Source organism: Engystomops pustulosus, chromosome 2 (genome assembly GCF_040894005.1).
Source record: "Engystomops pustulosus chromosome 2, aEngPut4.maternal, whole genome shotgun sequence".
In the NCBI taxonomy this organism is placed as follows: domain Eukaryota; kingdom Metazoa; phylum Chordata; class Amphibia; order Anura; family Leptodactylidae; genus Engystomops; species Engystomops pustulosus.
Genome location: NC_092412.1, coordinates 108,817,487 through 108,845,475, shown reverse-complemented (window position 1 = coordinate 108,845,475; position 27,989 = coordinate 108,817,487). Strand labels below are relative to the sequence as shown.

The following is a 27,989-nucleotide window of genomic DNA, read 5'->3' as shown; positions in this document are numbered from 1 at the left end:
GAGCTTATAATGTGTATAAATGTGTATATATAGGCATGTGTTTGAATATAGGAATTTAAGTCTGTACGTGTGTGTGTGTGTGTGTGTGTGTGTGAGAATATGAGTATGTACATGTGTGTGAATATGAGTATTTTAATGTGTGTATAAATGTATACTTGTGAGTATATAAGTGTATGTATGTATGCGTGTATGAGTGTGTGTGTATATGAGTGTATAATGTGATTATATGAATGTATATATGCTTGTATTTGAGTGTATACATGTATCTATGAAGGTATATAGGTATATATATGAGTGTATAAATGTATGCATATGAGTGTATATATGTATGTGTAAAATGATTTAAATCTGCATATAAGAGAATAAATTTATATTATTTATACATGTGTGTATATAAGTGTATAAATAATTGCCTATAAATTGCTCTGTATGAGAATTATAATGTATGTGTAATAAAAATAAAGTACACATTTGTGACATGTTGCTGCAAAGCCAACAATTTTTACAAGGGCTTTCCAGCTACAAAATAAGTCAGCCTTTTTGTAGGATAGGTAATTACGATGAGCTAGGCAGAATGTGACACAGACAGCCAAGCCCACTGTGCAGTGGTGGTTCAGAACCTCTACAGCCTCTGGTCCCATTCACTTCAATGACTACCACCAAATCACCACCACACAATAGGCAGAGCTACCCACTCATTCCCCAAAAAAGCTAGTTTTTAAGCTAGTAAAAACAGTAACATGTAACAGTAACATAAGATGAGATGAAATTACAGGCTGTCCCCGGGTTACATACAAGATAGGGTCTGAAGGTTTGTTCTTAAGTTGAGTTTGTATGTAAGTCGGAACTGTATATTTTATCTTTGTAATCCCAGCCAGAACTTTTTTGGTCTCGGTGACAATTGGATTTTAAAAATGTTGGGTTGTCATAATAATCAATATTAACACTAAAGCTTCACTACAGACACATTTGATAACTGTTACAGCTGATCATTGTAGCCTAGGACTAAAGTACAATAAATTACCAATATCCAGAGGTCCGTTTGTAACTAGGGGTCGTATGTAAGTTGACTGTTCTTAAGTAGGGGACCACCGGTATATCATAAAAATACCTGAATGCGAGCTCTGCAGTTCTTGGGGCACTAATTGTGTGTAATCTCTTTGTCATCTATTGTCATTTATTCATACTTTTTGATCACCTGCATTTCTTATTGCTGCACTCATAACTCTATACACCTTGTAAAAAAGCCCAGACCAGACAGAGTCTCAAAATATATTGTGTATTCACCTTATTCATAGCAATCTCAGCAGCCATCCTTCCCTGTCTGATCACACACAATAAAAAGAGGTAACCTGAGGTAACCTTTCTTCATAAAGAGATAAATGTATGGGAGAATACTATCAGGCTATGTGAACCATTTCTGCTAAGGAAATCAATTTAAACTCATTCAACTCGATATGAAGATGTTGTAGTAATACACATAGGATTAAATATATATAGAGTACAGTGAGATGAATTCCGGATACAGCTCAGTGGAAGAAGTCGAAGCCTTTATTACGATATAATGTGACATCCAAAGCATATTCACAGGATATTAGGGCTAAAAATCAACATGTTTCAAGCAGCAGGAGTGCTCTTACTCATGACATGAGAGCACACCTGTCGCTTGAAACGCGTTGATTTTTTAGCCCTAATATCCTGTGAATAAGTTATGGATGCCACATTATATCATAATAAAGACTTTAACTACTTCCACTGAAGCGGATCCGAAAATCTTTTCTACAAGCTACACCGTTCAGTGTTCAGTGTCTATCTGACAGTGAGATGAATATCTAGCTATGAAGCATGAAAATGTATAGGTGTAGACTACATGGGATCTATCCGGTTATTCCCTAATCATTTAGGATGACAATGGGTGTATCTGAAGGCAAATATTTGAAAATAATAAAAATATAATTACTTAGCTGCAACTACAGAATGTAGCCAATGGGGGAAATGTATCCATGTGTTGCGGGGCACGCCAGTGCATAGTTAGACAAGCCTAGTGTTCATAAATTTGGCACAGTATAACACTGCTGAGTCCTATTTTGTGCCATTTGTTTGTTGGTTTAGTGTCTGCACTAAAATATATCACACTGTCTTATTTTTTTTGCTCATAGATTTACTACAAATCCGTGTCCACTTTTCAGGGGCCTTGCCGCATAAGTCTTACTAGTTAGGAAAGTGTCCAAAAATTTTTAAAAGCCTTTAAATGTGGTACAAGGCATTTAATATTTCAATGATGCCAAAATTCTGGCACAAATAGATTAACAAATTTCGCCAAGTGATTTACAATATGAAAAGGTTACTCAAACAGGAGTTCCTATTTCCGCAAATAATTGCTATTGTTTGTATTCTGAAAAGTTATATAGTTTTCCAATATGCTTTCTCTATTATTTCCCTATGGTTTTCTAGATCTCTGCTTGCTGTCATTCTATAAAAAGCTTCTATGTTAACTTTCAGTCGATAAATATTGTGATCATGTGATGTCACACCAGTCCACGAGCCGTTATCATCACAGAGAATAATCAGAGTTGTGTCTTATAATGAGACTTTCAACTGTGTGACCATGGACAGATTTGCATCAACTGAAGGTAAACATTAAAGCTTTCTATAGAATGACTGCAAGCAGAGATCTAGAAAACCTCAAGGAATTGATATTGGAAAATTGTATAAATTTTCACTATACAAACACTAATATTTATTTTCTGAAATAGGAACACCTCTATAATCCAGATGAAACATACCTATCCATATGACCAATTAAGGAAAATGGACACCCTTTATGGGAAACTTCCACTAAGCAACCACTTTTATGAGCAAAAATAGAAAGCTGTAAAAAGCCCAAACCATCCGTATTTACAATGGACAGTCATTCATCGGAATGATAGTCATTAAATACTAAAGCATATTTGCTCTGAAATGACTATAACAGGGGAATTATCTAGTAGGCTGCAGCAGAACCTTTTAATACCAAATTCTTTCCACAGGTTAACATTGTATTATTTTGTATGCTTTTGTTATAGCAATTTTCTCATTGAGTACACAAGACTCATTTCATGTTTCACCGGAAATTTCGCCAGAATATTCCTCGGAAACAATGTTAGTCATTTTCATTCTGAACTTTCCAGAAAGGGTAACATCTAATTCCTTATATCAGCAGCCCTAGGTATAAAGAGCTGAAATCTGTCTTTTGTTGTAACTCTAGGACAGAAGCTCGGCTTTCATTATAATTAGTTAAACATATGGAGGCCTTGGTTAATCCCCAAAACAGATAAATTTGAGATTAAAGTGTACACCCTATGCTAATCTCTACTTTAGAGAACACAAAGCTGTTGTTTGACAGAAAGCTATGTTGATCAAACATAAAATGCATCTTTATTGCCTACACTGCATCTTCAATAACTTAAAAGTGAACAAAATCTGTAAAAAATGCCATGTGTGAACCATGTGAAAATCTGTTAAGAACTGCAACTACATTCAGAAATTGCCTGTTTTTGTTTAATACTGTACTGACTATACAATAAACACATTCTGTATGTGTGTTAGGACGGCAAGCAGTCTTAATGATGTTGAAGCTATAATTATCTTACAAAATATAAAAACATGTTATCTTTACCTTGTAAAGGCTAAAGCATAAGAAAAATGCTTCAGGATTTGCTCCTCTAAAAAATTGAACATATGAAATTGTTGCGGTTTGTTGCAACTAATTTGCTGGCAGCTATTGGCAATGATCGGTAGCTGCAGCAAAATTTGGCAAAAAAAAACGTTGACTGCTGTAGGGGCTGCAGAGAGTCAGTTCCATTCATCTTAAATGGGCTACATACGCAAATTTTCCACAAGCCAGAAGATAACTGTTTTTTAAATTTTTGTTAAACAATTAATAGCTTATAAAACAAATCCTGCAGCCTACAACCAATGTCACAAGCAGATATAAAACCACTCCTGTAGACAATCGTAGTTATCATGAAATTTAGTTAGCCATCTATAATGTAAAAATCCTGTTCCATCAAGATTTGTTTCATCCTAACCTACTATACCCTTTCATAAATTAAAAGCTTTATTTTGCAGTCTTCTTTTTAATGGTATCACAAATTTGGGTGGTAATTAGATAGATACAATTATTTTTAGGTTTTGCAAATTTAAGGATTTCATGTATGCAGTGTAACCGACATGGTAACTCAATTTTCCTGGTCACTACAATTCTGAAATTTCTACGTTTGTCGCAAGCACTACCAGCTCCCTACCTGCAGATTCAGTCTGCATTTCAGTTCCTTGATGAGAAATGCTTAAAATGAAAAAAAAAATGCAGAACATTGGGGAACACTTACTAAGAACAGTGAGAAACTGCAAACTGTGCAGGGAGTGCCAGATTTATGATTTGTGTCTCACATTCTGGAGCCCCCTGCACTGCTCCGAGTGCACCATTTTTTTTCTGGTGCACCTTTAAGATGGGGCTTGCAACACATTGGGACACATTTACTTACCCGGCCGAATGAGTTCCCAAAATAGGAGTGCCCGATGATCATGCACTCTGGTGCCATTCATAAAGATCGTGCACCCCATTTCCTGCATCTGCCGCTTCTCCGCTCAGGTCTCACCATCTTCTTCCAGGTGAATGTAAGTGCATTGGTTGTGACACAATTTTAATCTTAAATCCCACACTCAGTCCGAATCAGTCGGAGCATCTGGCGGCCCGCCCCCCGATTTCTGTTGCATGAAAGCCTGCGTCGTTTCACCACAATCCGATTGCATGTTTCTAAAATCCGATGAAAGTGTGATCTACGGACCCTTAGTAAATAAGCCCCATTCGTTCTTACTTGGAAAGTTAAATGTGGTGCAAAGCCTGACTGAGTGAGATGCCCCGTTTAGTGCAGAAATTTGTGTCGCATGAAGAGTAGTGCAGCGTACGCCACAAAGTGTCAAGTCTGATGCAATTCTATCGCATGTCCAAGAAATGTGTCTCAAACATTTCATTAATAACTTTGCAAGCAGTTTGCACTGAAAAGAACATTCGAGATCTGACAGAAAACTGGCACACAACCTTTAGTAAATGTGGGCCAATGTCTCTAGGAGTGTGGTAAGTACAAAAAAGATATACCCTACAATAGTAACAATCTAACTGTTAACTTTTCCCACAAGAAACAAGTCCTAATAATCCACATACACAAATGCAGTTTCCTTAAAAAAGTAGTAAAACTGTAGTAAAACTATACATGTTTGGTATCTACCTAATCACACTAACCTACAGAATAATTGTGCCATGTTTATTTTACTGTATGGTGAAGTGTGTAAAAGTTTTAATTGAAAAAACAGTGGCAAAACCTCTTTTTTATTGTTTTGCTGCAGGAAAGAGTTAATAAATGTTATCTTATAATTATATTTTTACCATAAAAATTAACCCATTGGAAAATACAAATCTTACCACGAAAAACAGTCCCTTATATGCCCGTGTTGGATAAAAAAAATTGAAAAAGTAACTTCTTTTGAAGTTTGAGCAGGGAAAAAACGTAAAAAAAAAAGTCTGTGTCTTGGAGGTCCTGAAGTCCATTTTAGGGCATGTGCTAAAGGTGTTAAACATCTTTTAAATCCCTGTTGAAATCCACCTTGCTTCCAAGACAGAGGGAAGCTCAACAAGAAGCTCAAGCTCTATGGATAAGAGGGAAAGAGGTGGGTCTCAAGGTATGCTTGAATTCTGACTTCATGGGAAACCAAAATAACTTACCAGTGTGCAATTATAGGTAGGAGGGAACCTGAGCAACTGGGGTAACACATGTCGGCATAAAGAGATCATGCAATTTCCACTCAGATACACAGAGTGAATACAAAGTCAGTGTCCTGGTGTTACAAGGTGTTATAGGTACTACATATGCTAAAGATCCTTATAGACGGAATATTTGCCTTTTACATCTTGTTAAAGTTCGATAAATCAAAGTTTCATCTGTTAACTTTTAAGTAAAGTAAAGTCAGTCCAAGTAACTGAGCTGCTATTGGCAGCATTACTTATCAGTCTTTTCAGATCTTTCTTGGCAACAGCTGTTCTGCTTTTTTAAGTGGAAAGTTTTTTTTTATTCAAGGTCATGCTGTTCCATATTCATTCATTTATCTTCTCTGTCTCCGGGCTTTAGACTTTTCAAGCATAATACAGACCATTATATTATATAGAACCATTTTCTTTTCAAAAAAGTCGCGCCTAGTCACAGTGAGAAAAGGAATGCAAAGCTGAACTTAAGTGTCTAAGCACATTGCTATAAATTTTCGGATAATATATTGCATAAAAAGAGGGTGACAAGTAGGTGGCAGGTATGAATATGGCAGCAAATGAATAGTGACTTTCTGTGATCTTTTTAGTAATGAAGCGCTGAAAATAAGTATTCATGTAACATTGTGAAGCAACAGTTTGAATGAGCGGAAGGAATTTAGGAGGATTATTTCTTATTTTATCTTTTGTGCTTTTTATTTTATTGGAGAAGCATTTTTTTACTGATTTTCAGCCTGTAGCTTTCCATCTTTCAGATGATTCAGCCGCCTCAATACTTCACTCCTCATGGGATTTATCATTTTTGAATTATATGACGGACAGCTTTGTGAAATACTACACGCTTTAAATAAACAGATTGTAAGCAATTCCTAACCGCGAACATGCTAAGTTTATTACCAAAAGATTTATGACATCTAATTTAGCTTTATACGTGGGCTGTACAAATGAATTGCCTACAGTAACACACTTCATTTCACACAATAAATACTAAGGAGAGGAGGAAAAAATAGAGCAAGATTTACTCAAAGAACTGCTGTCAAACCCAATCATGCTGTACAGTGTAGAGATTGATATTTTATGACCCCTGCACATTAAATTTTTGTATTGTGGCTCACCCCATATCAAAACATGTCACTTCTTTTTACATATGACTTTAGGACTGGATCTGTCTCCTTAATGTTTTTTCAGTTACAACTAAAACACTATATAACTGGAGAAAAAAGGAACACTGCCACCTATAGTGCACTATATCCTTGTCCCCACAGCAGTGCTGCTCAGTAACTGTGTCACAGTATTATAGTAAAACATTGGGGAAGATTTACTTACCCGGCCCATTCGGGATCCAGCGGCGCGTTCTCTGCGGTGGATTCGGGTCTTCCGGCGATTCACTAAGGTAGTTCCTCTGCTGTCCACCAGGTGTCGCTGCTGCGCTGAGGCCCACAGGAATGCCCTGAAATTCACCGGCCTATTCCTAGTGAAGGTAAGTGTAAGTTTCGCGTAACATTTTTTTTTTAAATGCGGTGATTTTTCCGAATCCGTCGGGTTTTTGTTCAGCCACGCCCCCCTATTTCCATCGCGTGCATGCCGGCGCCGATGCGACAAAATCCGATCGTGTGCGCCAAAATCCTGGGGCAATTCAGGGAAAATCGGCGCAAATCGGAAATATTCGAGTTACACGTCGGGAAAACGCGAATAGGGCCCTTAGTAAATGACCCCCATTGTCTTGAAATTCTAAACATTTCGTGTATATATATATATATATATATACACGAAATGTTTAGAATTTCAAGACAATGGGGCAGATTTACTTACCTGGTCCATTTGCGATCCAGTGGCGCGTTCTCAGTCGAGGATTCGGGTCTTCCGGCGATTCACTGTGGTAGTGCGCCCGATGTCCACCAGGTGTCGCTGCTGCGCTGAAGTCCATCGGAGTTCCCTGGAGTTCACTATCCTATCCTGGGTGCAGGTAAGCGCGTGTCAAGCGAGACATTTTTTTTTCAAATTCCGCGGTTTTTCCAAATCCTTCGGATTTTCCGACGGCCATGCCCCCCGCTTTCCTCGCGTGCATGCCGGCGCCAATGCACCACAATCGGATCGCATGCGTCAAAAAAATTCGGGAAACCCGACGAAACATAGCGATTCGGGCCCTTAGTAAATGACCCCCAAGGTGTGTGTATGTATATATATATATTCACATGTCCAGCCAAGAGGAAAGATTAAAGGTTCTAGTCTATAATCATCAAGTAAATCCACATGTAACTGGTGGGGTTAGTCCCTGACACAGGACGCAGTATTGTCCTTAATCACAAGCTGATCACAGATAGTGTGAAACAGCCTTTAGTTGTAAATTTATATACAGTTTTTCTTGCAAACTATCTTGATGGAGTCAGCTCAAACCTGCCAAGCAACAGTCAAACTATTTTTTGAACACTACAGTGTGTGTGCTAAGTGTACAATTAGCCATAATTCACATGTAATGTCCTTGAAAATAAAGTACTGTATTTTTTATTTGTATTTATCAGTGTCGCAGCGGTTTTACAGTGTAAAGAACCTGCAAACTGCTTGTACACTTATTTATAAAGTGACTGCGCCAGTTTTGTGTCGTGGCTAAACTTTGTCCAAAAAGACAGAAAAAATGTGCTTCTAAATGGACAAGTTAGTGCTTAGTCAGAATGTGTGCCACATTTATTACTAACGTGTGCCACAATTCTGGCTGTGCCTAAATTCTGCGGCATGAACGAAGTGGATAAAAAAATGGTGCACACTTCCAGAGCATTGCAGGGGGCGCCAGATTAATGAAGAACATGTTTTGATTAATCTGATGCACTCTGCACACTCTACATGCAAACTGTGGGCCACTGTCTGGTTTAATTGCAGTAATTGGAGGTTGGTTTATAAAGATCTGGGGTGCATTGATTTGGTAGTTGAATATACTCAAAGAACTATGGTGAGAAAATAACTGATCATTAGGAATGAGCAGTTTGGAACTGCAATGTTAGGGTATATGCTGAACATTGTGCGTTCGGGTGCCCAAAACCAGACTTCAGCCAGAAGCTTGGAGTCAACGTTTGGGCTCACCCGCGTTAGTTACATCTGTGATCGGTGCTGGGACCAATTAGTGTTAGCCCTATAAATGCCCCCAGAAAAGAAGCAGACAACATTTAAATGCCAGCGTGCTGATGAGCAGACCGCACTGCCGGCATTTAAAGGGTTTTTAGGTTGGGTATCAAACCACATTTTTGTTCCCTAGGTCTATTCATCACTATTGATAATTATAGGAGAATGATAACAATTTTAAGAATATGACTGATGATTGTTCGTAATCACATGTGATACTACCAACTCCAAACAGATTTTAGACACACACATATATATATATATATATATATATATATATATATATATATATATATATATATATATATATATATGACCAACCACTTGGCTCCTGATGCAAAGTCTGTAACTCTTTTCAATTATTGGGCAGTATCTAAGTTAATGGTTAACTGCATTTGACATATATCTTTATACATTGCTCAATTTTTTCCTTACCTCTGCCGTCATATAGTAAATGGAAGAATTGTGAGTTATTGACATTTAAAATATGTTTCCTTATATTTTTAAGAAAAAAAAATGTCATCTATAATGAAAAAGCCTCTTCCTATGATTTATTATTAATAATCTACAGAAATTTACACTTGGATCATTCAGGAAATGAAGCATTTGTTTAATTATATAATGCTGAATATAACAAAATTTATGTTTGACATAATGACGTGATTTGCAAATTGAAGAAGTTGAATTTTATTTAATAAATAAAACATTAGAAAACAGAAAATTGAAATTTGGAATCAGCTATTAGTTGATTATCAGGATATTTACTGTAAATTGAATAGTAAGAAATATCCAAAAATACATAGATGGTCTAAAATTTATAGCACATGGAGAGCTTAGTTTGAAGGGATACTCCATAATACAATAGTTTTTTATGTCCTTTTAGAGGGTTTTAATGATGTAAGTTGTACTGAAGGTAATCAATTTACCAGTGGCTGCATTTGATCAGTTTTGATCATCTGTTCTTCTTTATTAAAGTGCTGTTGTATGTATTGCCCTTCAGAACTCTCTGAATAGATTATTGTTGTAGTATTTCTGGGCATGTTATCACATTGGAACTGTGCTTTGCTTTATGCTGTGATTGTCTCTCTGAGCTGGGAAGGTGTTTCAGGTGCTAGTTGGACTGAACCAGCTAAACCAATCTACTGAAGGGGTGGCATCCACACACTTGATTTTGGCTCTTGTAAATCTATATATTCTGGTTAATATTGCTGTGATAGTGACCCGTGTCTGTACCTTGGCATTTCCTTGTGATTTGGTACCTCACTGCCATCTTAGTTCTGACCTGGTTTATTTGATCTTGCCTGTTATCTTGCTTGTTATTGTTGTTGCAGTATTTCTGGGCTTCTGATCACATTGGGGCTTTGCTTTAGTCTGTGATTATCTCTCTTAACTGGGAAAGAGTTGCAGGTACTAGTTGGAATGGCAGAAAGCTGAACTCTGCTAAAGGGGAGATGTCCAGGCAATCGATTTAAACTCACATTTGACTTCATTTCCCTGCCTTGCAATTTTGTACCTCACCGCCATCTTGGTTCTAACCTGGTTTATTTTACCTTGTCTATGTATGTTGTTGGTATAGGATTTTGTATTCACTACTGTTGTTGTGCATTTATAAGTGTAGGGACCATGACCTAGTTATCTGTGATTTAGTGCATAACTGGCATTTAGGCAGACACGGAGGTTGTGGGCAGCTCAGCTCACACCTTTTATCCTCATCATGATAATGCTTGATCTCAGTGGTTGGATTAACTATTAGGCACAATGGGATAGGATCCAATGAAGGAGTACATCCAGCACTCGGGAATAGAATCAAAAAATGCATTTAGCACAAATTAATCACTGTAATTTCCGATATTTATTAGAAATTAAGAAAAGTTTATTTCTTTATCTTATAACTTTTCTTGCAAATTTTATTCTTATAATCCCCTATTAAGATAAGATAAGATAATTCTTTATTAGTCCCACAGTGGGGAAATTCACAGTTTACATACTACGTAGTAAAACAGTAAAATAGTTACATAGTAAAATAGAAAAATATTATACATACAGGTTTTCCCAAAATTTTATTTATATTGCAACAACATTAAATATGGAAAGACTGCATTTGCACATATAAAATTTTCTTCCCCTTTGGTGGCAAGTATTTATAGCTTAACAGCTTTTTCTTCTAAACTTAAAAACATAGAAACACTTCATAGCTCAGTGAGCAGATGCACAAATTAACAATAAAAATCCTCAAAAAGACATGAAGAATTTGATTTTGTATGCAGAACACAGGCATTGCAAATCTCTTTGTGCTCTTTCTTTGACAGCTTTACTTAAAAGCATCTTGAATTTAGTCAATGCTCCTGCAGTATTCCTAAGACAAGTGAACTGCTAAATCCTAAAGATTGTTAGTCTAATCAATATTTTGGAACCTTTGGGGCATGTGAAGTTGAATTCCTTCAAAAGTCCCAGCTATTTATTTCCATGAGTGTTATCCCAAAGCATTTTTCTTGACAGTTCAGGCACTTCAGCCATCAATCCATTTAAATCTAAAATTCTAAGAGATCTTTAGAGAAGATTCCCTTGGATGTGTCATATTTGCATACTTTATTTCCTTTCAGTGGTTGGACTACCTGTGTCACGCTGAAAAAACTACTATTCTTTATATAGAGGAATACTGAAAAAACACTTGGCTTCATTCAGGCTCTTTTTTTAATTCCATATCATACATTTGACTGAGGTTTCGACTTAATATTAGCTGAAATGTGAAAAATCACCTTTTTTCTGTATCATAAAACCTGTGAATTCTGAGCCCATTTATTTGCAGTCTGGGATCTTGGGGAAATTGTAATTTGGCTTCTGACAATATGATTTACTGCAATCGAATGCCAACATACCAAGAAAACAAATGATGTGAGTGATGTTTTGTTTGTTCAAAAAAAGACTTGTGTTCAGCGCCTATATGAACGTATACCTTACTAACATCCACATGTATGTTGCTCAAAAGCTTTACCAGTGGTGTGTGTATACTAAAATATATTCTGCAATTTATTTAGCTTTTTTATTTAGCTTTTAAGATTTGTTTAGTCATTTATTTTGTTACTTTTAAAATGTGTCCAGCTGTGTGTAATATTTGTATACAGTTGAAGTTTGGTACCGATTTATGTCTAAAGAACCCACCATTTTCATGTGTAGTTGTAGTTTCTTACAAGACTAATTAACATGTTACATAGGATACCATTTTAGTAGGGGTGTTCTGACCTAGAATTAACATGCAATTTAGCACACCATCTTTACCAAAATTCAGGAGTAATCTGTGCCAAAAATTAGCAGCAAATGCCTTGTATCACAGTTAGTGATGGTAGATGGGTTCTAGTAAGAAGCTCCTGAGGAACCATAGGAACTGTGTGCGGACACTAAAATACTAGGTTCCCTGAGGCGCTTGGGTGATGTAGCCTGAGCACTCCAGGTTAATTTGCATAACTTTTATAACTCTATACAGAAAACTCTGAGGAACGATGCTCTGCAGGAACTTCTTACTTGAGCATATCTACCAACAGTAACTGACGGTAGATGTCCTTTAAGGGTGCAAAAAATGAGGCATGACTTCACTACAAACAGCCAGGGCCTCAAAAAATTAAACAACTGTACCAAAATGTCAAGTGAACTAGACCAAATATGGTGAAAAGTTCTTAAACAATGCCAGATTTTTTATCAAGCGTCCAAAACAATGATACATCTTGCATAGAGGGGGTTAAGAGAGCGCTATCTTACATGGTCCTATATTTTAGGGATACATACAGGGTGTGTTTTACATAAAAACTGCCTACTATGACATTTTAGTTGGGGAGTTTAGCAAAGATCTTGCATAAGGGCCCAACAGCTTTACACTTTTGCTCACCTGTAATTGTCCTGACCGGCAGCTGAGGTTTCTGATTGAAAAAAGATATGATTCCATTTCAGATACAGGACCGTGCTTGGACTTGGGTTGTGTAGGATATTGCAGTTAATTCCTCTTTACACAAATATAGATTGAATAATAGCCATTCTATATGGACAGTGGTTGCGGTGTTTCTTTTTCATCCATAATCACACCACAGTAACCATATATTATCCGATCTTTTTGACTTTATAGTAGGAATGGAATTATATGCAGTATGCAATACATCAGCAGAGAAATCATACAAACACAGTTTTTTCCTACTTCTGATATAGCTGTAAGCAGGAAACTTTATTAGAAAGAAGCAATATATCTGTATTACAATACTGTTCGATTGGAAGGCTTTCTAACATCTTATGACCTAGTTAGTTGCTGAGATTTATGTGCCTGTCAGAAGTTAAGAGTTTCATCTTAGTGGTGAAGGAGAAAGATTCTCTTTTTCCTATTAAGGGCATTCTGTCCATTCAGCTACAGGCAGTTCAATAACATCCACCAGTTGATAAAAAAGGAAGAACTATTATCTATTCGTACAAATAGCAAATATTGCATGGTTTCCAATAAAAATAACATCATTAACATTAACATTATGTTAAAGTGAAATTTAGAAAAAACATTATTAGTGTATATATTATATAAAATGTGTTCATTGAACATATCAAGTGAATTATTTAGCTGCTTAATGACGCAGGACATGTATTCTGCTACTGCAGATCACTCTGGTGCTGCCAGTGTACCAGCGGGATCAGCATGTAGGAGACCGGATGTTTCACACAACCTGCCCTAAACAGAAAGGAATCGGTACAGGGCAGATCAAGCCCTTAAATGCTTAAATGTTTTGATAAAGCTTAATCATAGAAAAGAGGGTGTGCTCTATTAACTCCCCCCCCCCCCCGAATGCCACCACCTTGTTAATTTGACATCTGTGAATCGAATACGTAATTTTCTCTTGCTATTTTAACATTATTTTAAGAATAATTTCCATTCATTTTTAAAAACAAAATACTCACAGCATTGAAGAAACCTTCTATTTCTTTTATTTAATTCATATGAGAATTTGCAACATGTTTCATGGGACTCTGAATTACAGAGCTACTGTAGTTAAGTTTTTGCAGAATGGTTTGTCTTTGGGTCATGACATTAGCACAGAGCAACAGTGGGGCACAGTTACTATGGTCCGTGAGTTTTCTGTTGGACTTTGCACGTTCATTCTAGTGCAAACTGCTTGCACATGTGTTTAAGGAAATTTACCATTTGCTTTTATGTATTATGAACCAAACAAACATTAAGAATGCTGTAGCTACACTGATGCAGAAACATATCTTGTTTCATTCCTGAACTGAGTGGTTCTGCTGAAAAAACAATTATAAAATTATGATAATGAGGCTCTGTCTGCTTCGGGACTTCTCCTCTCGCCCTAATTATGCACTGTTCCAGAGAATGCTGTCACTGTGTTGTCCAGACAGAAGTAATCAATCACTGCACCATTCCCCAGCTGCTGTGTTTGAGTCATCCAGTTCATTTTGATTAGTTCTGTCTGGACAGTTCAGGAAGCTCCGTGAAACACGGCAGCCTGTATGCATCCAGCTTCCCCAAGGTCCTGAATTTATAATTGTTTTTTTAACAAAACTACTCAGATAAGGGATTTAACAAGATATGTTCTGCATCAGTGTCGCAACAGCATTCTCAAGGTATGCTTGGTTCACAATGCATAAAAACAAATGGCCGATTTCTCTCAAGAAGTGTATGCACCACATATGTGGCGCATGCAAATCTTTTGTGTTGCGGCTGCAATATTTTTCATGCAACACAAATTTGGTAATTGAAATGGGCGTTCGGGTGAACAGTCGGACTGAGCATGCAAAGTCCGACAGAAGTGTGTTGCATGCGGCATGTTAAAGGTGCACCAAAATAAATTTGGTGTACTTAGTCAGGGCAGTGCAGGGAGCGCCATATTCATTAAGAACAGGCACCACAAATTATGAATCTGCAGACTACACATTGTTTTGTTTGTCGTAAATGTGGGACAGTGTCTTCTGTCCCACTGCATAAGACATGCTTATGGCTTTATATGGATTTTTGTAGAAGTAAATCCAAGCTGTAAAGTCGCACTTTCCTAATCATTTGTCAGTTTAATGCAAACTAAACATCTATTAAAATGAAATTGAACTTTTTGTATTGTAAGCAAACACTATGCCAAATCTTTAGATATCAGGGGGCCTTTTACAACATTATTCACTTACTGCATGATGTTCATCCTACAGGATTAGCACATGTCTGGTGCTGCTATGACAAGCCGCGCCATCAGCTCCAGATCACTGGATTCACTGCTTATCCAGAGAATCACAGAGCTAAGATCCAACGATGCACAGTGAGTGACATCCTATCCAACAAGCTTTTCTGGCTTGTTCACAGGAGTTGCATATACTGATCACAAGCACTTTCTTGTATCTGAGAGTAGCAGGACAAATGTTATATCTCTGCTCCAAAACATGGTTTTCTACTATTATACAAGCAGAACATTTATAGCAAATGGTCTGTGTGCTAGATTTGTAATTGATGGGTGCCCTCTTATTCATTAACATGTATCACATAGAAACTACATAAAATATAGCAGTCACATACTAACAGTCACTTCAGATGCATGCCGAGGTTTAACTGGCCACCAAAGTGATACATGAACCATTTGTGGGATAAGAAGTAAAAGAAATAATACATCTGTAACCAACCAATTTCCTCGAGATTCTATTTCTTAATGGCAGAGATGATTGGACCTGAGGCTCACTATTTGAATCTGTGCCAAACATTGTGGGTTAGGGTCTCTAGACCCAGACTTCAGACAGCAGTGACATGTATAAGAGGCTGGGTTACATGTCCCGGCACAACAACAGATAGGAAGAGGAAGCTGGAAGTATCTGTATACTCCTAAAGTCCAGTGTCATTGATTACTGCAACCGTTTATTCCCTAAGTGCAGTGTCAGTGATACTTGTATCTATATATTCCTAAAGTGCAGTGTCAGTGATAACTGCATCTGTGTGTTTCTAAATTGCATTGTCAGTGATACTTGTATCCATATACTCCTGAAGTGCAGTGTCAGTGAAAACTGCATCTGTATATTTCTAAATTGCATTGTCAGTGATACTTGTATCCATATACTCCTAAAGTGCAGTGTCCGTTATAACTGCATCTGTGTATTTCTAAATTGCAGGGACTGATTACTACATCACTTTTTCCTAAATTGCAATGTCAGTGAAAAGTGCATCAATTTACTCCTAAAGTGCAGTGTCAGTGATAACTGGATCCATATATTCCTAAATTGCATTGTCAATGATACTTGTATCCATATATTCCCAAAGTGCAGTGTCAGTGATAACTGCATCTGTATATTTCTAAATTGCAGTGACTGATTAATAAATCTTTTTTTCCTAAATTGCATTGTCAGTGAGAACTGCATCCATATATTTCTAAGGTGCTGTGTCAGTGATAACTGCACCTGTATATTCTTAAAGTACTGTGTCAGTGATAACTGCATCTGTATATTCTTAAAGTGCTGTGTGAGTGATAACTGCTTCCATATATTCCTAAAGTGCAGCGTCAGCGATAATTGCACCTGTATATTCTGAAACTGCTGTGTCAGTGATCACTGCTTCTATTTATTCCTAAAGTGAAGTGTCAGTGATAACTGCCTTGGTTTGTTCCTAAAGTGCAGTGTCGGGAAATAGGAGTTCTACTCACAGAGACTTTTCCAATTAAGGCCACCATGTAGGCATTTATAGTCATTGATGCTCCACTGGCGGATTCTGGGAAAATATGCAAATAAGTTTTCCAGAATAGTAAAAGGAAAACCATACCTCTTTTTCTACCTTGTAAGATGGCCCCCTTGAGCATGACGTTCCTGATGCCTAATGACATTATGCAGGATTAAAACCAAACCAGTATATCTATTCCAGAAGAAACAGATACCTTACAAGGTAGTAAAAGAGGCATGGCTTTCCTTCCCATCCTGGAAAAGTTATTTGCATATTTTCCTAAAGTGCAGTGTCAGTGATAACTGCATCAATTTATTCCTTAAGTGCATTGTCAGTGAATACTGCATCTGTATATCCTTAAAGTGCAGCATCAGTGCTTCTGTTTATTCCTAAAGTATATAGTAATAGTGTCTTTTACCACAGTCAAAATAACTGGTCTGACTATCCAGCTATAGCTTTCTGTACTATGGATATGTGGGTTTTTCCATTGCTTCTGAAGCTGAGCTTCCGTGCTAGAAATCAGGTCGGAAATAGGAACTGTTCTATCTTTGACGGTGCGTCAAACTTTAATTATTATAAGATTGTATAAAATGGATATATAACACGTACTTTGGTTTTCCTTCTATAATAGATGTCTTGAAACAACATAAATCTATGCTGTCGACATGCAGGATATTGGGGACATAAGTTCCTTTATAAGTAGTAGTTAGTATTGTCCAGAGGACTCATATTCTTCTTTGAGTGTTTGCTATGGGAAATATAATCTTCTCTTTAATTTGTAGTGAAAAGGCTGCTGTTTAATTTGTTTTGGGATGATTCATCTCTGTTCATATAGAATTGGCTCCACTTTGTTATCGGTGTATTTTATGACTTTGTCTGAAAGTGATCCATGATGAAATATATACATCCGGTGAGAATAAATTACATTGAGGATATGCATTTTCTCATTTTCTCAAAATGTTGCTTCATTTTTTAGAAGAATGTGTCACATTTTGTATTTCTCAAAATAAAATCAATTATCATCTGGCTCAGATTTGTTCCTGTTGGATTCACAAATGGTTGTCTTTCTTGGCATCTGATATGGTGTCTTTATTGATTTTTGCTGTGTAAATAGCAGTTAGCTGATGACTGCTATGCATTACTAAACAGAAGCCTGTGTACCACTGCACGTACGCTCAGGGTGATTCAGTACTATTTTTGGAGTGGGAAAAAACTTCACACATTTTTAGTGTCTCAATGTTTATGCTTTACGAGTTGAGATCACAGAAAATTAGTTCCACTTGAGAAACGGGTTTATGCATTTTGTATTAAAGAAAAACTGTTATCACTTTAACGCCTATTTATTCTCTTGGCTTTAAATGATATATATTGTTGTTTTGGCAATTTCCAAACGGATACCTACCAAAGCCTATATTTCTACTGTTCAATTGTCTGTTTTATATGCCGTTTGTGTTATGATAATTTCTCCCATGAGCTCATTGTGTATGGAGTTTAGAAATTGAAATGTGGAATGAGATGAAATGAGGATGTGTATGTGTTATATTTAATATCCTGAAATTATATGACTAAGACATTTATTTATTTTTGGAACAAATAAAAACTATTTGTATGCTCATTTCCATAACAATTCCTTATATTATAGACAGAGGGTAGAAACATGTATATTATTTCCTCTATATATTGTTGTTTTCTAAACTGTTTTGGTTCTTTATAGTCCATCTTGCTTCTTCTACACCATTATTAGCTATGGGATGAACATGTCGGTGGAGAGAGGAGTTGGCTACTGTCAGACACCTCGAGTGGTGGCTTATCTTTAGTGAGAGCAAAAGGATCAGGAGTGTTGAATTTCAGAATCATCTATATTAAGAGTGTTCTCGGCATAATAAGTGCTGGCATGGAAGACTGAATGGTATTTTTTTGTTATGTTGACCTTTGACTCAAATATAAAAGTCTACTTGACCTTGGTTGATCAAAAATTTATAGCTAAAACATAAGTGATAGTTTCACACCTCGTTGGATGAGATATAAAAAAAACTGTCAGTCCACCTTATATCTTCTTCTGGTAAATCATCCATAGTATGCTCTAATGATGTATGCCAAATTCTAAAGGACAGGCACATCATTGTGAACAACCATTTATCCATTTAAAAAATATAACATCAAGGTTCTGCTGACTTGGTTGTTGCTATTTACCTATCTCAAGAAGAAAGGTCTCATGACCTCTATCTAACTTTCTGCTTAGCAGGCTCACAAGGCTGTTAGCTGTTATTTATTTGCCACTCACATGTCCTATAGATATGTCATATATACCTAAGATAAGACAACCCCTTTAGTCCCTTGCTGTTAAAGCCGATATTCAAATTTCCCTGTAATGTGGTTGATGCTTTTTTGTATTTAATTATGAAAAAAATGAATATTTGCCAACATTTTCTAAACAATTCTCCATTTTCAAAGTCCTAAATTCTCTGCTTTCAAGACAGTTATAGCACCAAAATAACTGATAGCATACATTTATCATATGTCTGCTTTTTGTCGTCATGATTATTTATGCATCCTCACTTCTTTTTAGGATGCTATTGGGTTAGAACTTTGGGTGTCATTTTTCACATTTTCGTGGCAATCATCAAAAGTATTAGGGACCTGCTTTTCTATCAAGTGACATTGAGAGGTCAGAATAATAGTAAAACTATACTTCTCTATGTATGTAAAATCACATTTAAGAAATTTGTTAGCCCTATGTGTGTTTCACAGGAGTTAAAACAACCCGGAGGTGCAATTTTAAAATTTTCATTTTTTTGAAGATTCCATTAATTTTGGCTTAAAAATTACACATTCAACACATCAAGTTTGATACCAAATTCCTACCGAGTAGGCTGATATACCATGTGTAAACTGCTGTGTGGTCACACAACAGGGCATTGATGGGACGGAGCACCATTCGGAGCATTGCATTGCATTGTCACATTATACTGGCAACACCATTTTTATTTTTTGTAATGTGGACATATGAGAGCTTATTTTCTGCAGCATGAGATCCACTTCAGTTACTTCACTTTTATTTTTCATTTGGCAGAGCTGGTTGGGGGTTTATTTTCTCCAAGAAGTCTTTTTCTTTCGGGTGTTATCATTTTGGGGCATGTGACTTATTGCAGGTCCAATATTTCTTTAGATTTATTATGGATGTGGCAATACCAAATGTATTTTTGTATTGTTTATGCTGTGTTACATGTTTCTATAGAAATGTGGTGTAGCAGGGACTTTTTCTTTCTTTTATTTTTATTATAAAAATGTTTATCATTTATTTCATAACATTTTTGTAAACTTAGGCTTGAATAAGGAATCCTCTGTTCACTTTTTCAAGTCCAAGTCACCAAACTGCAATACAAATGTATTAATGTATTGCAGTGCAGACGCATGCACTATTATTTACTGTCCAGTCCTGCGAGCAGACAGGCAAGACTTACATCACACCCTAGGGCTGTCGAGGGAAGCTCACGGGGGAAAGGGCATCCGATGCTTGTGGGGAACATGTAAAATCTCCTGTTTCCAGAATATGGGAGGAGCTACATCCAGCTAAAAAATAATAATTGTCAGTACAGTCAATAAGTAAGTGATCACAGTGAGAATAGTCTGTGAGTAGATTTAGAAAACTAGCAGTTGAGTAGAGAGTCACAGCAGCAGTAATTAATTTGTCAGAGAGGAGAGAAGAGTAAATACCAGGTTAATTATATGAAGAGATGTACACCCCACTGCTGGGAATTGTGGATAGTATGTTGTTGTATGCCACTACAATTGCCGGAGAGGTCATATACTTTCCATTATACCTGGTCTCTATGTAATATCCAAACCTGGTTTTGACTTTGATAATATATACTAACAACTAATGAAGTAATGAAGTTTTCCAAGCTATCTCCTATACATAGTGGATTTCTTGCTCATTGATGGGGAACCAACTTCCAGGACTGTTATCTACCTGTCTGCTCTAACCATTGCTTACAGGACTGCTGAAGATGACAGAATATAGTGCTTGGCTATCTACAGCAGTCCCATAAGCAATTTTCAGAGCAGACAGGCAGATTATTCCCTGAAGTGAGATCCATAGGAATGAATGTAGGGGTTAAAAGAGACCACCATTCTGAGAATTGGTGAAGATCCCGTCAATCATTTGCAGTTATTCATTGGTCCCCAGATATTAACCAAATACTGAATATTCCAGCATGCACATACTTTGGGAGGTTTGCCAGGATCCATTAACTTTTCACATAAAAATCTATATCAATTTCTAATTCTCAATTCTCTTTCAGGCATCATATTCAGAGCTCACACTTGTATCATTGTTTTAGATTCCCAATAACCTCAAACTGCAAAAAAAAAAAAAAAATCAATGATATAATGATATAAGAGGATTGACTGTTGTTCATCAGTAGAATAATAGCTATTATTTCTGGGAAACCAAGTATGTGTATGTCAATTGATGCTTAGTAATAGCTAGCACAGTGCAAAGCTTGCAGCACTGCTGTCCTTTCTATACATGGCGGGATTAAAATAGAAAATCCCCCCTTGCGAACATGTTAATGTCTCAGCTATCAAGCTGTTAAAAGAGCTAAGTAAAGGGAAAGGTTTCGGCGACGTACAGTGGCATAATTTAATAGGAGATAAGGTTTTCAGCCTTGCACTATTTGTTCTGTGTTTCCGAGAGAAGTGATACTGTAGGTCAGTACTATACCAGTCTATTCCTCGCACAAGGAGGATTACCAATTAGAGGAACACATAATCAGACAAGCTAGAGCTGAAAAGAACAAACTATTCCTGGGAGAGGGGGGCATCTGCCGTGTGCGAGAATGGATCTGCTTGTTGCTTGTGGCAGCCTGCCTGATATTAAAATATGACTGGATATCTAAGCGGATTGATAGAATTTCTCTTTGTTTTGGTGCAGAGAGGTTATCGCCTTTGAATTACCTGAGCTTGCCTTTGTCTTTGTCTCTCCTGTTGTTGCTGTTCCCTATGGAACGTGTTAAATAGAGTGATGTGCCAGGAGGAAAGGCAACAAACAAACTTTCCTATCATAGGAGAAATACACCATTGAAAGTGAAATGTCTGGAGGCCTTGGTGGTGAGTAGAAAGATGCTCATACGGTGTAACATGTTAAGAGGAGAAAACCTCAACAGTTCACTCTTTAAATAAAGCACTTGAGGGCAATGTGTTACCTACTGGGAAAACTGTTACAGTCGACGCCTCTGGATGTCTTTACAGACGTTATTAGGAATGGGTTGGCAGAGTTCACAGATAAAATCAAGAAGCAATATATCATGTTGGCCGGTGACGGTAGAGTTGAGAAAATAAAGTCTTTCCAAAATAGTCTGTGAATTAGAAAATCGACTCTCATTTAGTGTATAGTTTTTTCTATTTCACAGCTATACTGCTGAGAAAGGGTTGACTTTGGATGCAGCAGGGCTGAATTTGTCATGTTAAAGTGTCTTTTAGGGAAAGTTTCTCAATAGAGCAGAATTGTGCAGTATTTCTCAGTTAGAATTTTATATCTGAATTTTTGTGGATGTTGTCAGACTTTTTGAGTGGTATCTGTGACATGTCTGACTCAAAAACAGTAGTCAACTTTTCTGTGGGCCACTGCATTTATTCAGCACAGCATTTCAAATTTAGCTAAACCTCTGCCTATTTCTCAATACAAAGTAATGTGCTTATTTATGCAATATTTTGACATAATCTTGTGCAGTTACCTTGATGTCAAACAGTTACACAAGATAGAAGAAGCCTGAATGTTATGTTGTTTAGTAAGTGTGTATTGTGCTCCATAAGGGAGTCTTCAAGTGGAATGTGAAATTGTGATAGATTCCATAATAACCCTAAAATGGTGCACAAGTGAAACATTGACTTCCAAAAGAAATCTAGAAATAAATCGTCCCATGTGAATTAATATTTATGATGAATGTCTTGTTATCCAGTTTTAAAGCAGTTTTATTTTATCTCATTCTACATGTTCCATGTGACAGACTTATGTAGAGTTTCAGTTTGTACAGTAGAAGTTGAAGTATCACCTATATAATCATTTCTATATGCTCATCCCTAACATTGTACGATGGCATGTTATTGTTAGACATGTTCTATTGGAAATAATTTGTAACACTTAAATACTTTCAGTATTACTGCATGGTCATAGTATTACTGCAAGGTCATAGATCCCCTTTATCTAGGGGAAAAGTTTTGCACTCTGATCTTATGCAGAATGAAAAACACTCTTGAGAAGGCAAAGCAGCCTGTCCCCTGTTCCTTCCTTAGTGGTAGATGGAGAAAAACCATTATATGTATTATTATCGATTTACTGTAATTATCATTCTTTGTAAAGTGTATTGACAGCTCAACTTCCAGCAGCATTTTATGCCTTGGTTTTGTATGTGTCTTCATTCATTGGGGAATACAGGAATACATTCTCCTACCACAGTTTCAGTTGTGATTTCACTATGGAAACTCATGTCAATATTTGGCATGCCACTCCTGTTTTTACCAAGCAGAAAATAATTTTCAACCTCTGTACCCTAGTGAAAGAAGTTGAAGGGGTCATATTTAAATCATATTTTGAGGCCGACAACTGCTTCAAAATCCATTTTCAAAAACACTTTAATGCAAGAATAGTGACAAAACACACTAGGGCACATTTACTTACCCATCTGGAGGAGTTCACTTAAAGTGCATTGTCCGACGAGGATGAACTGCGCTGCGATTCACTAAGATCATGCGCCCGATATCCTGCATGTGTCGCTTCCCCGCTCCGGTCCGACAGAGTTCACCATCTTCTTCCTGGTGCATGTAAGTGCATTGTCTTGCAACACAATTTGAATGTTAAATCCCATGCTCAGTCCGAATCCGTCGGATCGTCCGATGGCCCGATCCCCTGATTTCTGTCGCATAGAAGCCAGCACAGCTGCACCAAAATCTGATCACATGCGGCACTATTCCCGGTTAAATACCTGTCACAGCCGCCCAAAACCGAAAACATCGGAAAGTTCAATGAAAAGGCGTCCGTGGACCCTTAGTAAAAAAGCTCCACTGTTTGCTGCACAAGGAAAGTATATACACACACATTTGGATAGTGTGTTGGTACAGTAATAAATTGACTACTATGCAGTTGTATGTCATGGGTATAAGCAGATAATATACTGTCTTGTAACTTAGTCTTGGTCAATGGTAAAAATGTTTTTAGAGGGACTGATTGAAATTGTCTAAAATGCTTCATGGTTCCTGTTTCTTGTATAAATAAGAGATATGATTTCACAAAACAAAACACGGTGGGGCAGATTTACTTACCCGGCCCATTCGCGATCCAGCGGCGCGGCTGGATTCGGGTCCGGCCGGGATTTATTAAGGCAGTTTCTCCGACGTCCACCAGAAGGAGCTGCTGCCCTGAAGCTCCCCGGAACGCACTGGAATACACCGAGCCGGGCTGAGTGAAGGTAAGTGCAAGCTCTGCAACACATTTTTATTTTTTTTAATGCGGTGGTTTTTCTGAATCCGTCAGGTTTTCATTCGGCCACACCCCCCGATTTCCGTCGCATGCATGCCAGGGCCGAAGTGCCACAATTCGATCACGTGCGCCAAAATTACGGGGAAATTCAGGGGAAATCGGTGCAAATCAGAAATATTCGGGTAACACGTCGGGAAAACGCGAATCGGGCCCCTAGTAAATGACCCCCGGTGTGTCAATAAATGTATCAATCATTTGGTCAATTTATACTAGGTGTAAAGTTCAGACTTAATTCAGCCTAATAATAAGCCTGTAACATCTCTACAGTCAACAGCTACAGACTAGTCACTTTAGTCTAGTCTAGTTTACATTAGTAACCCTGTCCTAATGTATACTTTCATAGATATCTTGTTGAATATTCATGGAGAATTTTAAGAAATCCTCCTTATAACTGAAAATTGTCAGTCTGGACACTCTGCAACATACAACGTAAGAAAGCAAAACATAAAATATAAAGGTGCCATCACTTTGACAAAAGGACCTCTAAAGTGATAAAGGTAAAACCTTGTCTCCTTTACTCACGATGTTCAATATATTTACCTATTATTTGAGCTATCCCTAAATCACTTGTTCTTGGCGTTTTATCGACATCCTGCAACATAGAAAATCCTAGTGTCATTAACAAATCAATCGGGAGGGCACTCAACAATGTCTTTACTGTCAGTTTACAAATCTTCCTTCACTTTTACAAAGACATCACAGCACATATCATCTGTTAGACAAACATGGTAAGCTGATTTCAACCAGCTAAGTGTGAGTTTGCTGAGAGCTGGACCATTCTCTGTCTGCCATATCTTCCTGGCTTTGCTAGAATTAATCTGATCTGTAATTTGCCAGTGTAAGCAGAAAAATAGCAAATTAATCAGTTTATAGTGTAGTTTCTCTTGATGTGTAAAAAAATGTGGATTTTTACCCATGAATATTACATGAGGAAATACAGCAAGTCTGACTGGAGCTCTGCTTAGCAGTAGAGAGATTCAATTGCAGATAGAATGACTAGAACATAATCTAAATGTCTTGTAAGTGTGTCTCCTGAGATGTCTCTTGTAGACATCACGATCATCTGTAGCAAGTATACCTGACTGCTAAATTACTGATATTTACTTATATTGCAGTTTCCCTGTTTCCAGTGTGATACATTTCTATTATCAAATGTTGTGTTAACATTTACGTAAAAACATGGGCAAATTAAATTATCACTTTTAGCACTAAAAATTCAATGTATTTAACACTAAAATGTGAGGCATACAGCACTGGTAATACTTTGGTCTTTCCAATACAACCAATGTTTCCCTGCATTTGTGCTAGGGTCAGAAAGTAAGAGTTCCAATTAACTGCGCCTTAAAGATGTGTGGAGACTTAAAGCCATTGATGCTCCACTAGAGGATTCCGAGGAATATGCAAATATGTTTTGCTGTTTTGACCTGGTCAATAGCCTCTCACTCGCCAAACCAGTTCCCTATGCTGTACTGAAGAGACCCAATCAGGTTGAATCAGTGCTGTCTACAGTTGGTTATCTGTTCCTTCTGGAATAGATATACTCATTTTGGCTTAATCCCACATAATGTTTTTAGGCTTCCTATAAGTCATGCTTGGTGTTAAGGGGGCTGCTTTACAAGGTAGCTAAAAGAGGCATGGTTTTCCTTTTCCCACCCTGGAAAATATGTTTGGATTTGTTTTGAAATTAGTAATAGCATGTGTCTATGAGTGAGATAGGAAAATGAAATCATGAGCTCCTTTAGGGCTCAATATGTTCTCTATACAAGATTTGTAAAAATTATTTAGCAAAATGGGGCCCTTGGGACAAACTATACGTTTATTTTAATTTACTTAGTGGTCTATGATAGTTAATTGGTTAGATCTATAGTCATTGATGATGTATGAGAGCAAATATGTTTGCTTTTCCACCAGATGGCCCCATACCTGGAAAACTTACTAACAAATAGGAGCATACCACATTTGGCCATTTTTTAGCCTCCTCAAACTGCCCCTACATTTTATGAGGCTTATATGTGTACACAAGCTTTTAGATTCTCAGCCTTTGCTTTCTGCAGAAACAATAGGGAAAATTTTTCTAAAACTAATATCCCAAAAATGCAGCTTGACGCTAACCTTATATCATTTTTTTCGTAAATAGCAAACTGTCCACTATGCTCACACTTCTCATCTGAGACTGATAAGTCCTTAGGCCATCATACAAAAATTATTGATTCATATCTATAACAGAAAGTATGTAAAGATTTACATACAGTACTGCTACGAAAGTGGCAACTTTTTCTATGCAAACCGCTTCCAAATCAGTTTGTCTAGCTGCTAAGTTGACTGTTGGCCAAAAATGTGCTGACTTTCCTTGTAACAACAGGAACTTCTATAAAAAGGTTGTTAGAAAAGGTTTGAGACATAGGTTTATACAGTTGTGTATAGGTGAGTGGCCCCAGTTGTTGTTGAGATTCACCTGAAGAAGAACTAAGACCTCATGCTCAGGAACATGCATGTGCTAGCTTTTTTTGCAGCTGACACAAGGCCTATTACTTTCTATGTGTTTGTACCCATGGCCATTGAATGCACTGCACTGTGTGAGGACCAACTGCCGGCAACAGTCATGGTGCAGGCCCTATTCCATTGTGACAGTTCTTTTCTATCAACACTGGTATTGGAGAAGGTCTTGTTTGTGGCTCACAATGTGTACAACTTGGTCTAAGAAAGGTCTAAGGTAATTTCAGGTGCTGGGGAGGCCCCAGTAAAAAACAAAAGAAATAATAGAAACTATATAAAAATACATCAAACACAGTAAAAAGCTGGTCCCACTGCTCAATGCTTTATTTAGGTAATGGATGACATGTCTTATTCAAGAGAAGGAAAACAATTTCTTTTTATATTCCTGTTCTCGGAAAGTTCAAAAGTGTATTGCAGATATGTTTGTTGTTTCAAATGATTAGTTGAATGTCATATTCATCATCTTAATTTGGAAAAGTTCCAAGTCAGTCTGAATGAACAAATAGATTATTCATATTCATAAAGTTGCTGTGAGCAATGAAATTATCATACCTGCTTTCAGGCTTATCTTAGTGAACGCAGTTTAAATGTTACAAGCCTTTGCTAACCTTTACTCGAAATTTCTCTGAACAAGCTTTGAATTCTGAATTAGATTCTGTTTTAATCTTCATATATGTATTTGATTATTATTGGGTCAGTAGATGTTCAACAGAGCCATTTGAAGTACAGTATAATTCATTTTAATTAGCATTCTCTTTATTTCCTAAATGCAACAGCATTGATTGAAATATATAACCATAAACTCAATAATGAAGACTCACATTCCCGTAATTTGTGCATTTTAGACAAATTTTAATATTTATTTTATTTAGATTAATCCTCCATTTAAAAAAATCTCTAAATATTGGAAAGTCCCCTTGACTGTAATCTGATTTCTGCTGGGTTCTCGGCAATCAGATTCAAATTTAGTCTACAATGTCTAGTTGGCATTTTCATGCCGGGGAATGACACAATTGATGACTTTATGGTGCCTCCAGCAACAAATAGCTCTAGTATAAATACATGATACACTGCTTAACCTGTATAAGCGCAGTACCATATGGTGAAGCACATGATGCAGCCTTTGATAGAATAGGTCCCATGCAAAATAGAATATGGAATCCACTCTGGCAATAAATTTCACTCTTATATTCCAAATACCAAGAACTGTCATATGCAGTTTTTAGCTATCTTTCAGCATCACCACAGAGGAAATAAAGCATTTTAGAGTACACATTAAAATTTATGGGTAGTGTAATACACACAAGGATGGGTCAACCAAAGTGAGTTTGAGTTTGTTCTGTGAGATGTTGAATTTTTCTCTATAT

At 37.0% G+C, this 27,989-nt stretch overlaps 1 protein-coding gene across 13 annotated transcripts in view; it reads left to right on the top strand.

The window, feature by feature from the left end:
* The window catches only part of DMD (dystrophin), a 1,566,296-nt gene that overhangs the window by 232,991 nt on the left and 1,305,316 nt on the right, over window positions 1–27,989 (top strand). Inside the window, exon 1 of one of the 13 annotated variants that reach the window (XM_072135915.1) lies at window positions 21,441–21,698. The exons of the other annotated variants lie outside the window; for them this stretch is intronic. Within the exon in view, the coding sequence (XP_071992016.1) occupies window positions 21,680–21,698 (19 nt within the window). The 5' untranslated portion in view covers window positions 21,441–21,679. Of the gene's footprint in view, window positions 1–21,440; window positions 21,699–27,989 lie in introns of those variants that run through there. 13 annotated transcript variants of the gene reach the window in all.